The sequence below is a fragment of the Falco biarmicus genome, chromosome 5, assembly GCF_023638135.1.
Source record: "Falco biarmicus isolate bFalBia1 chromosome 5, bFalBia1.pri, whole genome shotgun sequence".
NCBI lineage: Eukaryota > Metazoa > Chordata > Aves > Falconiformes > Falconidae > Falco > Falco biarmicus.
The window spans coordinates 77,905,877-77,921,434 of NC_079292.1; the positions used below are offsets into that span (position 1 = coordinate 77,905,877).

General features: G+C 40.8%; 1 protein-coding gene across 10 annotated transcripts in view; it reads left to right on the forward strand.

The window, feature by feature from the left end:
• Positions 1 to 15,558, forward strand: part of PRR5 (proline rich 5) — a 94,237-nt gene that overhangs the window by 45,816 nt on the left and 32,863 nt on the right. For 7 of the 10 annotated variants that reach the window (XM_056339805.1, XM_056339802.1, XM_056339809.1 and 4 more), the window contains 3 exons: positions 4,044 to 4,124; positions 11,244 to 11,292; positions 11,981 to 12,038. In XM_056339805.1, the coding sequence (XP_056195780.1) occupies positions 4,044 to 4,124; positions 11,244 to 11,292; positions 11,981 to 12,038 (188 nt within the window). The remainder of the gene's footprint in view (positions 1 to 4,043; positions 4,125 to 11,243; positions 11,293 to 11,980; positions 12,039 to 15,558) is intronic. The other 3 variants (XM_056339808.1, XM_056339811.1, XM_056339810.1) reach the window with 1 other exon arrangement.

Consider the following 15,558-nt stretch of genomic DNA (forward strand, 5'->3'; position numbering starts at 1 on the left):
TGATACAATACAGCAAACCAGAAGCATTTATGACCTTGGACGTGTGAGGTCTGGTCTTGATTGGAGACTGCCACCTTGTTCAGCATAGAGCATGACCAGTTCAGGAACTGACCTTCTGGGGGGCTCTTTTTTGTCTCCTCTGCAGTGCTGTTTTTGTGCACACATTTACATACACAGCAACTACAGGGGGGGTGTTCAGAGTAATATCAGTGCATGAGTGTACCCATTATTAACTTTCATGTTGTAGAAGAGTTGCAGAAGGGAGTTTACAAGACATTTTTAGTCCAAGTTAACTATTTAAATAAAGTTTAATTACATAAATTATTGACTTAAGCCTCAGTGGAGGCTGGTTGTAGCCACAAGTAAAGGTGATCCACCCACCTGAAGCATCTTGCAGGACTTCTGTGTGGAAGCAGCAGCTCAGATTTTCTTTACACCAAAAGGTTGTACCATTCTGACTAAACCCATTTAAACAATCACTCATAGAAACCATAGCATTACTTTAATTTAAGCAGGGGTTGGGTTGTTGTTTTTTTTTTTTCATTAGCTTAAGGTAACTAAGAAGATCTAAGATTTTTGTTATCCTGACACCAACCTATGGCACCAATAGCATCCCAGATATTCCAGCTCCTCTTTGTTGCCTTGAGCAAGTGTGGAGGGCCAGATCACAGTGGCATTCACATGTCACCTGCATGCAGCCTGGGACTATATGCCTGCAACCCTGCATGCAAGCGCTGCTGTCTGTGATGGAAAGATAAAGCCAATGTGGCAGGGCCAAGACTTGTTTCCTAGTGAGTTGTCCCTCACAACAAGTGAGATCCCAGGCAGATTAAATGATCACCGCTAGGATATTTTATGTAGGTGCAGTTTTACTACACAGGCAATAACTTAAATGCTACAACCTGTCCCCTTTAGTTCTTGTTAAAAAAGCTTGCTCTCTCTTATTTCTTTGAGGAATAATAATGGACCTGTTAAGCTGGAAAGAGAAAACCTCCCCCTCGTTTAGAAAGAAGTGCCAGAGAAAAAGGGAGCGAGCACGTTGGCTTTTAGGAGAGATATTTAGTCATTCTTCTCTGCAGAAGGCTGGCAGGGAACATTGCAAAGTTCATTTCCGAATCAGAAGAGCATGTAAAGACTGCTTGTTTTATTCACTACATTAATCGTACTTCACATATTACTCATAATATTAAAATACCCAAGTCGCTTTACTGTATACCAGAGACATTTAGCTGCCAATTTTCAAATAATCGTAAATTGAGTGTGTCTGTTTGAGCCAGCCAAAATAAGCCTGATTAGATCATGAATATACATCTTTGCACGTGGGTGTAGGGAGGGAAGAGGGACCACCATGGTGAGGGGGGTGCTTAACACTTTGGAAACATCGTCAAAGGAGCAAAAGAGAGAAGAGGATTATGGTTCCTATTTTTATCTGCTTGTGTATTTCTCCAGAGTGGGTCATATCCTTCACCTGCCATTTTTAATTTCCTTTTTCCACAGATGAACATGGCTGAGCTTTTCTAACAGTGCATCTCTTTGCAGTTCAGCGTTGTGTGCCTGGCATTTCGAATCTCTCAGTGAATAGCATCAGGTTTATCTTCCAGCCCAGTCCTCAGCTCCCAGCAAGCATTGAAAGGGATTGTCTTACAGTGGACCTGGGAAGATTTAACGTGAGTGCCTGAGGTCCCCAGGCACACTCCACTGTCGCCTGGCATGGTGCCTGCAATGACATCCCCTTGCAGTGGGAGCAGCCACGTGTGGCTGGATCTGGCTCCAGACACTAGGCCAGAGCTGACCAAGCTCGGCTGCTAGTAGGAATCAGGCTTCCTCCCTCTGGGAGACCTTACAAACAGATACTGCTTTTAGCTTTCCTTCACAAGACAGGGCAACCCCAAATCCTTGTACCTTCAGATTGGTTCCAAAGCTGGTTGCTGCTTCATTGCACCAGACTCCAGTGCAGTGTGAGCAGGGGGAGGTCAGCTGCAAAGCTCTGAAAAATGATATTGCAGAGTCATTGGTAAAACCATATCCCCAGGAGGAATGTGCATCTGTAGCTTCTCATTCTTGGAAGATCTTTTCAGTAGATGTAGGGGTGAGATTCAATTTGGAGGCTCCTAAATACACCTCCTGAGCATCCTTGAGGCTAGCTGTTGCTGTTCCTTCCTCTGGCTGAGTACAGACTGGGAGGTGGAATGTAGAACAAGACACCAAAAGAGACAGTGCAGAGCAGGAAGACTTCTGCCCTATGTTTTTTGTAATATGCTTTAAGATGTCATCTCCCTTTCTCGGGTGCAACTTTGAATAGGAAGAGCCACAAGCCAAAATCTGTGTTTTCTCTTTGCAGTTAGTAGGGTTGAGAGGGAAGAAGGAAAAAACAGCTAAAATGATAGCATGTAACCCTGCTGTTAATAATCACACTCATTGCTTTTGTTACCATTTTCATAAATATATCTTAAAATACCCTTTAGTCGTCAGTGTCATCATCTTTATTTCACACATGGTGTAACTGAGTCAGACAGAAATGAAATAACTTGTAGTCACTGCCAGCAGTGGGAATGGTCATTTCAGTAAAAGTCATATTGGAAATTGAGTAGCAGCAGTACAAGCAGTGGAGCGGATAAAGGCTACTTTCTTGTGTGTTAGTGTTGGGAAGCTGAAGCACCTGTGTGCATGTCAAACTGTGAGGCTATAAAAGGTGGCACCAGGTTGGGGAAGGAGACTTCTACTCCCTTCCACTAATGCCGGAACAGGTTTGGTCTCACCTTTCGCTGGCATTTCTTTACCTTTGTCCTCAGACCTAAGCTCAGTGATTTAGGCTGATGTGTCATCAGACTAATTGTGTCAGGTGTATTTCAGGAGTGTTTCAGAGCTTCATCTTGAAGCACATACTTATTTCAGTAACCCTTTGAGGTGCAGTCTTGCTAAGTTCGTGGGACCAGTAAGCATCCCTGCTAAGCATGTGGATTGCTAGGTACCTGCAGTACCTGGCAGGTTTTTGCCATTCAGCGTCCTGGAATACACGGTACTGGTGGCCATACACGTCAGGGACAGACAGTGTTGGGTATATGACTTCCTGTTTGGCTAGAGAATTTTGTCGTCTCCATCCTGTCTTCGGTTGTGTCTGATTGCAGTGGAAAGTCACCACCTCTAAGCAAGATCTGCTTGCAGAAGTTACAAATTGCATTGAAAATGAGAAAGGAGCGTTTTTGTAGGACGGTGGTTGGTCTCTGCTGAGCACATAGCTGCTTGTCTCACTGTCTGTCTTAGAAACTCTAGACCTGTTGTTCTTTCAGTACAGCCTTCATTTTCCTTTAGCTGAAGCAAGAGCGTAAAACTTTGAGAAATGAGAAAGCGGTAATAGGAAACAGTCTTTGTAACCAATTGCCCCTTTTCTGTTCTTTCATTTTTGAAAATGAATGATTAGTTAAATTGACTTAAAATTCATAATTGTCCAGTGTTTCTTCTGCTTTTTTAAGAACTAACAATTCTTGAGATTACATTCTAGTAAAAGGATGCTGTGTTTGTGAGTGAAACATCAGATGTAGTGTCCAGCCTGGATAAATGCTGATTTGTTGATAAAGAAATCAAGTAACCGTAGCTCAGACAAATATATGCCAACAATGCTGGGAATAACATCACCAATCTTACAGTGAAACTGTTAGTTGTCTCTGCGATGAGCCATAGAGACAAAAATATACTTTTAAATACTTCAAATATATTTAATCTATGAATATATGAAAAGTTATACTTAATATACTTAAAACACCTAAAATATATAAGCCAGAGTTTTCTGAAATTACTTATTTCAGTTGTGCAGCTGTTGAAATTACCAAGTTGGAAAAAATCAAAAGGAACTGATTTTTGAAGATGTAATCTATTTTCTAGGTAATAATTCCCTTTAAGGCATCTGGGATGGGGTACCATAAGTCACCTATGACTTTTAAAAAGGTCCTGCAGTGTCTAGGCGGAGATGTTAGGCTTAATGTGGAAGTGATACCCTTCTAAAATGTGATCGGGTGCTAATGACTTCTAATGTCCTCTTTCAGTATCCACAATGGAGTAATAGCAGTGTTCCAGCGTAAGGGTCTCCCGGACCATGAACTTTACAACCTCAATGAAGGAGTCAGGTAAGAGACTTGACTCTACACAAGGTGTCATTAGGCAGCGTGCATAGCACTGTTTGCTAGCACTCACACTCGAAAGCTTCTACAGCAGTATTACGTGGAGATTTTTCCCAGTGGTAGTTTCAGCCAGTACAGTCAGTTTGGCCTCAGTGAATAGCTGTTGCTGATGTGTGTCAACATCTCACTGCGTAGTGAGAGCTGAGCTCCTCCTTCTGCAGGGGAGATACTCAGCTGTGGGGAGGATGGATTATTTCAGTCTGTCTAGATGTACTGCATTGAAAACTAAGGAGAAAAACCTGGATCCTTCTAGTAATGCAGCCCTATTTCACTGCAACGATGCCCTTTCCGTAAGTGCCAGCCTAGCTCTGAGGTGCTTCCCTTGCATCCATGGAGGATGTAAAGCCTCCAAGTGCTCAGTGCGACAGTGCAAGGGAACATGTCCTGCCTGACATAGGCTGAATATGCTGTAGACATTACAAAGCTGTCTTGTCAGCACGCTGACCTGAGTAAGGCACCTTAAGGTTCCTCTTTCTTTCTCATACTTTCGTGATACTGTGTGTAACAGACTAAATATAGACCAGTGAGATGTATAATGGGAACTCTTTCTTTCCTGGAAAAAAACATGTGAAAATCCTACCATTTAAATTATTTAAGTTATAGTGGCAAAGAAAAGTTTACCAAGAGGTAAGCTGGTATCTGAATTTACACAGCACTTCACCTTTTGCTACTTTTTATAGCATATATTACTATTTAATAAACCCTCTTTCACTGACAATGGCAAGGTAGCAGATTTCCTTTTAGAAATTTGTCCCAGCACTTTGAAGAATAAATGATAGAAAAGAAACTACACTTTAGAAAGACAGACAGCTTATTACATTTCCTGGCTGTCTTCTGATAAGAGTCTCAGTGATTCGCTTTCCCTTACTGCATATTCCCACTCTATCCAGGCACCAGAGTCTGACAAAATCCATAGGATATCCAGATACTCTCTGGTTATCGGTCCGTGTGTAGTTCCTGGTCTGGGATAGCTGGCCCAGTCTGGTTCCTTTAGTAGTGGGAATATCTTCAGAGAAGCCCCGGCAAATGGCATTTGGCCTGTGATCTCTCTTTTCCCCTCTCTGTCATTTTGAAATGAAAATAATCTTATTCTCCAGTTATATCGTACTTCTCTGGGGAGAAAATGACATACAAAGAATAGCTTTTCTAGGGTGGCTGTCAGTTACCATGATCCATCAATCATTTTGAGCTAGTTATTGGAATAATGGTTGATCATTATTACTGTAAGTGCAGTTAGGATTCTACATCTTTATCTGAATGACAAAAAATGGTACTTCTGGGCTGAGATTTCCTGGCCCAAAGCATTTGCCTCAGGATGCTTATCTGGTGGTGAGGGACAGGAGAGGAAAAATTACCTGCTGATGTGACAGAGACAAATATAATCTTATATGAACCAACAAACAGAAGATAGACAGATAGACATTATTTGGTGAATTGTGCCTAGATTTTGCTTTCATTTACCTGGGTATAAATGCTGCAACATGATGATGCTTGGTAATCATTGTGGTTTAACCCTGGATGGTGACTGAGCACCATGCAGCTACTCGCTCACTCCCCCCACAGTGGGATGAGGGAGAGTATCAGAAGAGTAAAGTGAGAAAACTCATGGGATGAGATAAAGACAGATTAATGGATAAAGCAAAAGCCGCACACACAAGCAAATCAAAACAAGAAATTCATTCACTACTTCCCACTGGCAGGCAGGTGTTCATCCATCCCCAGGAAAGCCATGCTCCATCACATGTAACAGTGACTTGGGAAGACAAATACCATCACTCTGAATGTGTCCCCTCCTTCCTCCTTCTTCCCCCAGCTGATATACTCAGCATGGCATCATATGGTACGGCATATCCCTTTGGCTCGTTCAGGTCAGCTGTCCTGGCTGTGTCTCCTGCCAATTTCCCATGCCCCTCCGGCCCTCTCACTGGCAGGGCCTGAGAAAAACTGAAAAGACCTTGACTTAGTGTAAACATTCCCTAGCAATGACCAAACCCATCAGTGTGCCATCAACATTATTCTCACACCAAATCCAAAACACAGCACTGCACCAGGTACTAAGAAGAAAATTAACTCTATCCCAGCTGAAACCAAGACAGTGATATAGGTGTGTTGAGTTTATTGCAACATCACAGGCAACTGAACAGGCAAGTGACTGCAAATAGACTGATTTTTTTTGCCTTTTTATGATAGGCTTTGCTGCTGTATGATAGACCCATTTCTTTTTGTTAGGGTAAGGATAGTGCTGCTTTGTTATTAGCTCAGCTGATCACTCACTTCGGGGAGAATGCCTGGCGACTCATACCTGAGCTGATGGACAAAATATTGTGAAATCTAGACCAGGCTAGAAAGCTGCTGTTGTAAATGAGCAGCGTAACTCTCCTGGGATGAGTGTTTGGCGAGATGCAGCACAGCTTTCAAGACTGGTTCTTGTCTACTGCTGCTTTGAGGTTGTTCCCTCTTGCCTCCAACTTGGCTTGAACAGCCTTTTCTAATTTATTGCTAAAAGCTTTCCACCCTCTTGGTGACAACCGAGTTTGGTTTTGTAAAGCTTCTTATGTGTGTCCTGCTTGCTTCGCTTACAGAAAAAAAAATGAGAAAACTGTGAGTGGGCGAAGAGGACACAGCAGCCAAAAGATCTGTCTGTAGAGGAGAGCATGGTAGTGGTATTTTTGAAACATGCCTCTACACACGTGCAGCCACTGGCTCTTTGCAGAAGCTACTGCACTCCTGCTGTTTGCTTCATTTTACTGCCAACCACATTCAGTAACATTTTGGAGCCTCCTGATTATTTGCAACCAAAGCCCTTTTGCCTCCCTTAAATTCAGCTTGAAACCTAACTAAGAAATTACTTACTTGGCACATACCAAAAATATCTGGATTACTGCTATTGTTATTTAATTCAAAATAACTTTCTTTGGGTTAATATTATTGAATGCAAAAATGTCTGATTCATAAACATGACCTCAGAAGTTGAACAAGCGTGTATTTGCCTTACGATTGTTTTAGATGCATTTTCCCCACAAGTACATAAATAAAAAGAAACAAATAGCTGTTATTCCCACTGGGCAGAATTTGAATGTGGAAGCATTCAGGTAAATGGCTAGAATTAGTAAATTTTTTCAACAGTTACAGGATAGTAAAAGAAGTTATTTTATTTTACCACTTTAATTAGAGCAGCTTCTGGGATACCTTTCAGAATTAAACCTTGAATATCCATGTTGACTCACAGACCAAGTGTAAATATTTAAGTTAGGTTATGCCTGCAATATCTGCATCGTTTTGACTCAGGAATGTCACGTATATTCAACTACTGTATGTCACATATGTGCAAACATACGTGTAACTTCCTTTTCTGAACACACATCTTGAGGCTTTGAACCCTGATTATGTGTGCTCTGATTATTTAAGAAAATATCAGTGGATACAAATCTGTACAGTACCATATACTTTTCTTCCAGGTTTGGCTCATAAAAGCTGCCACTCATTTACACCCATGCCTTTTGACACCATTCTGGCATTCCTGTGGCATTAGAAAGTGGCCTTAGATGTGGAGTTACATACCACACAGAAGCCCTATTACCAATAAAGCAAGTGTGTGATTTGAGTCTGTTTCACATCGCTGTAATTCCTGAATAACTCTGCTAAAGCTAATGAGGTACAGTACAGTTGTGAGAAGATACTCCAGTGACTGCGAGTATCACCAGTGTGTGACCTGTACATTACTACTTCTGAGCCCTTGCTAGGTGAATTAATAGGGGATTGATTCAAAATTCAGGTAATAAAAATCCATATGCATATGCTTACTGTTTAGTATTTCTCTTGGTGTATGTGTGATATTAGTAATCATATAGTGTTTTTTCCTTTCTGCATTTCATGTACCATATGTCGTTTCAAAGTGTTTATTTACACAACTTGTAAATCAAGGAAGAAAAAGAAGGAAAGGGAAACACAGTGGAAGCAGGATGTCCTGTATTAAAGCTAATACATATTTATAGCTGCCTCTTTTCTGAGTTTCAGGATACTGATTTCATGCAAACAAAGCACATTTTAGTGGCATTTCCTCTTTCGCAGCAAGAGTTCAAACCCAGTAAAATCACTTGTTTCCATTTGCTTCATTTAACAGATACTATACAGTGTTAGACTTTCCATTCTGAGTAATGTTGCAAGAGTTCATTTCAAAGTCAACTAACGCAGCAGCACCAGGAAGATACAAAAAAGTCAGGAGCTATTTTAGAATATTTTATGTGAATTTATATTATCATCTTAATTTATGAAGTCATTAAACATGCAATGAAGATCTGATACCGATGGTATATAAGCTTCATAGGAATACAAAATGACTGGCTTTAAAGTCAGATGTGCTTGAAACGAGGTGTGCTGTCTGATCAGGGATCTCTTCTAGGTTTAATCAGATTTTTGCTGGATTCCACCATGATGTCCACATACTGAGATAAGGTTATTCAGTAATCTGAATTATCCGGTATCTGACAGGTGACAACCTAACTGATTTTTGTTAAAGGAAGTTAAGCAAGGATGAAAAAAATTGCAAGCAGTGTCTTAGATTCAGTTTTGTTGTGGATCTGTTTTAAATGAATATGGGTACAGAGAACATCAAACACCAGTGTTCTGATGTGGCCTCAGGGCCTCACTGTTTCACTAGAAATTAATTAAGTAGTGTGAAGTATCTTTATTATTAGGGATTCAAAAAGAAGGCATTAATTTTGCTGTCAGTTCTTCTACCCTGTAAACAGAGATGCTAATGTAGCCATAGTGCCGCTTGGTGTGATGCACTCCAGTGCATATAATTAACTACAGGCTGGTTGTTTAGTTCATTCACAGCTGAAAAATGGAAATGTGGTGGGGTTTTGTTTTATCAGAGGGATAATTGTTGGATAAGTGGAACATAATTCTTATTTCCTGCTCTAAATGCCAAGAATTATCAGTAGAACCTAAAATATGAAAAGAGAACATATTTGCAAATCACCTGTTCAAGACTATGAGGAATCCAAGACTAGACTTCAAAGAGCTGCTAGCTTGAGGAGAAGATAGAAGATTAAGCAAAACCTGTCAGCATAAAATATCAGTATTTTTTTGAAACAGTGGCACAAAGAGATATCTGGGAATAAATTGTCTTTATCATAGGAGAATTCAAAACTGCTACTTTCTTGTTATTTTAACCTAAAAATGGTTTATCTATCCATGCTCAAAGTAAGAAAAACCTTTAGTGCTATTGCTTGTCATCCAGAAAAAAATCACACCACTTGGACAGTGTATTTCCACTTTGAGTGAGCATGCCACAATTTGGCTATAGCATCCTTGTACTCATTGACATACTCCTAAGGCTTTAAGATTTCAACAGTCTCTGGGGGAGGTGGGTTTGAACCCTGCCAAGGGCTTGTCAGTGGGTACCATTGAGGATGGGGTGTCAGGGCACTGCAAGGGTTGTCCTCTCCTGTGTGTTACAACAGCATGCCAAGGTGGCTAGCCATACAATGGCCATTCATGGCAATGAGAGACCTGTGGCTAAATCCTGATCTGGCTTTGAATTTTTTTGTCTATAGTTTGTCTGAATTAATCTCGTTTAGCTGAAAAGGATTTTGATGCTTAGGAGTATCTGAAAACCACTTTCCTTTTGTTTATTTTCTATTTCATTTATGCCTAGTGTTTCCACGGGGTGCTGTGAGGTCAGTGTGGACATGTGCTTAAGGACAAATAAATAAGATATTGTATTTCAGCCTCCTAAAGATTGACCTGCTCCTCCCTTCCCTGGACTTTTAGATCTCAAGGGGCTGTGCTGAAGCATGTGGTGTTAAAAACATCAGTTCCAACTGCTGCAGACTTTTTCATGATGCATAGGGATACGCTGGACTTTCCAAATCAGAAGTGTATTTTTTACTAATTAAATAATTTGATTAATTAGTTATTTGTTAGTTAAAGACATAACCCAAAGGGATAGATGATAACATGCTGCTGAATATATAATTTACATAACTACCCTAATTGAAGTGGGCATTTAGATTTTAAGTGGAATTTGACCTCATTTCATCATGGGACCTGAGGTGAGCAGACAGAGACAGGTTTTCAAAAGGGCTCCATGCCAGATTTGCATGTGTTCAGAAAACCCAGCTGAGGCAACATTTCTATGTTCCAAGCTCTCATTTGTGCATCTAAACAGTGACCTGAGTACAGAGAAGTGTATCTAGCATCCAGCGTGAGACATAAATGACAAGAAGATTTTTAGCAATGTAGTGAGTTTTACCTGGATACAAACATTTGGCTTGCGGATTGGGTTGAATTCAGCTTCTGAATTTGAGGGTTGTTTGTGGGAATTTTTTGCATGTGAGTTTGGTTTGCTCTCTGAGATTGCTTTGAAGGTTTTAATGTAGAGGAATCATGAAAGGCAGACCTAAACTGTTAAATTCCTACCTGCTTTTTCACTGAAACTATATGAAACTTCAGCTGTCATGAGTCACCTGAGTGGAAGATCGTGACCCTTTCAATGGAAACTGGCCAAGTTTCACACCTGCAGCAAAACACACAGAATATCATTGTGCTTCAGATTTCTTTCTAAACATTTTGTCACAGCTCTTTTTTTCAGACTTATGCAGGACAGGGATGATTTGTCTCTTAACACATCGGCCATGTGCTTAGGTTTTTCTCTCAGGCGCACAGATGGACAAAGAGCACCAGGAGTTCTCCCATGTCTGCAACACCAGGTGCCAGTGAAGCCCGGGCACAGCAGGAGAACATATTCAAGCTTTTTTAAAAGGATTAGATGTAGGATGGAAAGCATCCTCTTTTAATCAAATCTTAATTTCCTTTCATATGTATTTGTGCAACTGGGCCATCTAAAAGCACAGCAGATTTTTTTCAAAACAGAGAAGTGCTGCTTGGGACTGTTGGTATTGTTGACCTTGCCTGCTCTGTTTGTAGTTAGGCATTATTGACAGCCTCTGTGCTCATATGAAAATATTTTGCTATTAGTGACTTCCCCTTTTCCATGCAACGCAGAGCTAATACAATTTGCTGATAACACAGATCCTTTTCTTATTCTTTTTAATACAGGCAATTACTGAAAACAGAACTGGGATCCTTTTTCACTGAATATCTACAGGTAGGCATGTGTTTTCTTCATTTAAATCAGATTTCATTATATGCTATTGAGCAAAGTCATTTGACCCACTCTAAAATCTGATCAGGAGACCCTTGAAACCATTCGGAGGTGTCCACTGACTTCTCTGTGTTCTGTCATTTATGGACTAATGAAATGAGATTTGGATTTTTATATATATATATACACACACATACATAGTTAGTGGAAGCCCAAGCCATGGAATAGATTTGTGCAGTCACTGTGTTCCTGTATATCATTGCTGTCTTTCAGCAGACTCCAGACATTCCCTTTTAACTTAAAATTTTAAGTTCCTGAGTAAAGTAGTTCATTGTAGTACAGTTAATAGGAAAGACATTTTGCAGTAAGTACACACTGTCTGTTGAAGCAGGATTCTTTCTGCTTCTCTTAAGACAGAGTGCAATGCTTTGTCAGCCATTTGAAGTTTGACAAGCACTTTGTACCTCCCAGAGTATGTGCTGTATCCGGAAAGCAGTGGGTAATTATATCATCATTTGACAAGTGTCCTAAGTGATTGAAGCAAGATGGACACAGGAGGAGTCCTTTGATGAGTGATCCTTAAAATAAAAACCTCCTTCATTGTCAAAAGTTAAGAATGAACAAAATGTGAAATATGATGGCTGTAGGGAAGTTCAGAATTGAGTAAAGGTAGTCTGTATTTTATTTACAGAATCAGCTGCTTACAAAAGGCATGGTGATTCTAAGGGACAAGATCCGGTTTTATGAAGGTAAGTTGGATTTTAGTATGGTTATCTATGTCTGTTACAGGAGTTCTAGCAAATGCATTCTGGAGGTTGTGCGATGCTTTCCACTGTCTTCCCAGGACTGTGGATTAGCTTGTATCAGTTCATTGCTGCAGCCTGTTGTGTCCTGCCTTGGTGTTCCCATTGGCTTTCATCAAGGAGAGGTGATTGCCTAGAGCAGCAGCAAGGGAGTAAAGGAAGGATTACCTCCAGCATGATCACTTCCTTCTCCTTCAATTATGACTGTTCAATATTAAGGAAAAGTGGAAAACCAGACTGAGATATCTTAATAAACTAAGTACTAAGATCCCAGTTAGCTGAAGTGTCTGGCTAAGTCCAAAGTAATGCTGTAGGTTGTTTTTAGAGTTATTCTGGATTCATGCTTACTATGAGGTCAGACACTGTCTCTTTTTTTACAGTCAAGGCTCCGTTTGTCTGTCTCCACCTTCTGGAGGTGTCAGCTTATGGAAGTAAACATCAAGAATAACCTCCACCCAATGTGTTGTTTTACGGTCACCCTCATTTCTTGTCCTATGCTATTGTACAGCATTTAGATGTGCTGCTAAATATTCTGTTTTGTCTTAGATGTAGGCATACAGGTTGCACCAGGGGAGGTTTAAATTGGATATTGGGAAAAATTTCTTCACCGAAAGGGTTGTCAGGCATTGGAACAGGCTGCCCAGGGAAGTGGTTGAGTCACCATCCCTGGAGACAGTTAAAAGACATGCAGATGTAGAACTTACGGACATGTTTTATTAGTGGACTTGGTAGTGCTAGGTTTGCAGTTGGATTCTGATCTTAAAGGTCTTCTCCAACCTAAATGATTCTATGATTCTGTATGTACATCATCAGAGGGTAAAATGGTTTCAGAATATCTTCAGGAATTATTGTCTGTGTAAACAGTCTGAAGATCTTATGGGAGTCTTAAAGCAATTTTAAAGAAATGTGTCTTTCCTTTTCCAAAGCTGCAGTCATAACGCCATTTGGTCTAAATATACTGTTCAAGCAGTAGCCTGGAGACAATTGTTTCCATTAGTTTCTGCTATCTATAAATCCTAAGTGTGACCTTTCATTACTGACAGTACAGCTGATCAGATTAAGACGGTGCTATGGGACCCAGCTTTTCTGATGAAAATAGTCCTGTACAGCACAAAAAGAGAACAAATTTCACATTAAAAAAATACCCCCCCACAAAGTACCCAAACTCTTTAAGCTGAACACAGAATTCCTCAGTTATATAAAATAACAGCTTGGAGAGCACAAGGCGAGCTGTAAGGATCTTGAGGCCTTCATGGCTGATTTGTAAATCACAGAGGAAGGTGGTTTCTAAGTATCAAATCAGCAAATTAGTTACACAGACCTAACAAAAGTCCAACCTCTTTTTTTCTTCTGGTTTTACTAGCTTGAAAATCAGAAATACTCTCTCTGATGCTTGAGATCAAAGCTGGGGTAAAAAATTTAAATGTGAGACCACTAAATGGATTTCAGCTGTAGGAGCATGTTTAGCAAATACAAAATTTCAGCAAGCTGTTAAGTTTATTTTGGTCTTGAATTTGGTATATAATTTTGTGATTGCCCCTTAAAATATGATCAGAAATGCTAGTAAGGCCATGTTTTTTCCATGTCAGTCCTCAAAATGTCATCTTACTAAAACTGGCAAGTTGCAGGAGGGAGGGTACCATTAATTTAGGAATCTCATTCAGAGGCAAAGGTCTTTCTAACAGACAGCTTTCTGTTAGCTTGCCTGGAGGGCTACTGATGGATGTGAGTTTCCAAATCTGGGATTTGGGTTTCTTGGCAGCAGAGGCAGCAGCACCCCGTAGTCCATCCCATAGCCAGTGACCCCATGGCTCCCAAAACACCTGGGGCAAAGTTGGGAGCACAGGAATCTTGGGAGCTCCCATTCTGAGCAGGGCTCCCTTCCTGGGTCTGCAGCAGCAGCAGTCTGCCCCTCAAATCTCAGGTTGTCCCTGAGTTTCGTTGTTTGAGTTTCTCTATCCAGTTGGTGTTGAAGTTTTCAAAAGAGAAAAAAGATCACTTCTGGGCACACTTTGGAGGGGTTTTGTCCTGCAGGTGTTTTTGAAAATTCTAACTTTTCTTTTGAAACAATGATTTTTTGTTCTTGTATTTCTTTCAGGAGTTTCAATTAACTTTTAGAAACACTGTGGAAAGTACTATATGCATTTTTATGCCATAAAAAATTGACTATATTTTGCTTCATTAAAATGAGCATTTGAATAACCCAGTATTCTGGAATCCAGCAAATGCTTATGGTAAATGTAGGGAACTTTCCTGACAGTAATCCAGGCATATTCTTGAAAGGATATGCAAGTCATGTTCGTCCGTGTGAAAGATGCTCATCATCAATAAACCATACGAATTCTCTCACAGCCCCCAGCAAAAGGCCTGCCTGGCAAAAGCAGTTAACTCTGTAGCTTTTCTGAGCTGCTGTAGAGAAATCCATCACTTCACAAAACAAGCTGCTCACAACATGAAAAGAGTGTGTGACAGGAAAGGCATGTTTATCTCAACAGGGTAATTTGACTTCATACAATATTAGCAGCAAGTTTCTGAAAGGACCAATGCTAAGCACTCTCATCTGGAGCCAGATTTGTAAAGGCTTAGTTTCCACTTAACCTCAACTTGTGGGCAACTAACATACTTAACTTAATACTCTGCCCTCAGGGCATAGAGTGGTTGAGCTTTTTCTTCATGATCAGATTTATATCTTTGAAACACTTGAGTGTTTCAGACACTAGTATATGGAAGTTATAATGCAACAGTATTGTTGTGGTTTAACCCCCAGTAGAGCAAGCAGTGAAAGCAAAAAGCAGCCACTAACGAGTGCTGGGCTCTACAGTAAGGCAAGCAAGCCCCGTGGCAAGCACAGAAGCCTGCCAATTAATAGCTAAACAGTAATAACAGCTATAAATTTGATCTAGCACATTCCAAACACACTTTCTCAAACACATTGGGTGCCAAAAAGGACTGTCGTGGTTTAACCCCAGTCAGCAACTGAGCCCTACACAGCTGCTTGCTCACTCCCCCCACAGTAGGGTGGGGGAGGGAATCAAGACAGTAAAAGTGGGAAAGCTCGTGGGATGAGATAAAAACAGTTTAATGGATAAAGCAAAAGCTGCACATGCCAGCAAAGCAAAATGAGGAATTCATTCACCACTTCCCACTGGCAGGCAGGTGTTCAGCCATCTCCAGGAAAGTCAGGCTCCATCACGCATAACGGTGACTTGGGAAGACAAATGCCATCACTCTGAATGCCGCTCCCCACCCCACCCCCCGCCCCTTCCTTCTTCTTCCCTCAGCTTTATATGCTGATTGTGAACTCATATGGTGGAATATCCCTTTGGCTAGTTCAGGTCAGCTGTCTCGGCTGTGTCCTCTCCCAGCTTCTTTTGCATCTCCAGCCTGCTTGCTGGTGGGGTGAGGTGAGAGGCAGAAAAGACCTTGATGCTGTGTAAACCCTGCTCAGCAGCAAGAAAAACATCCC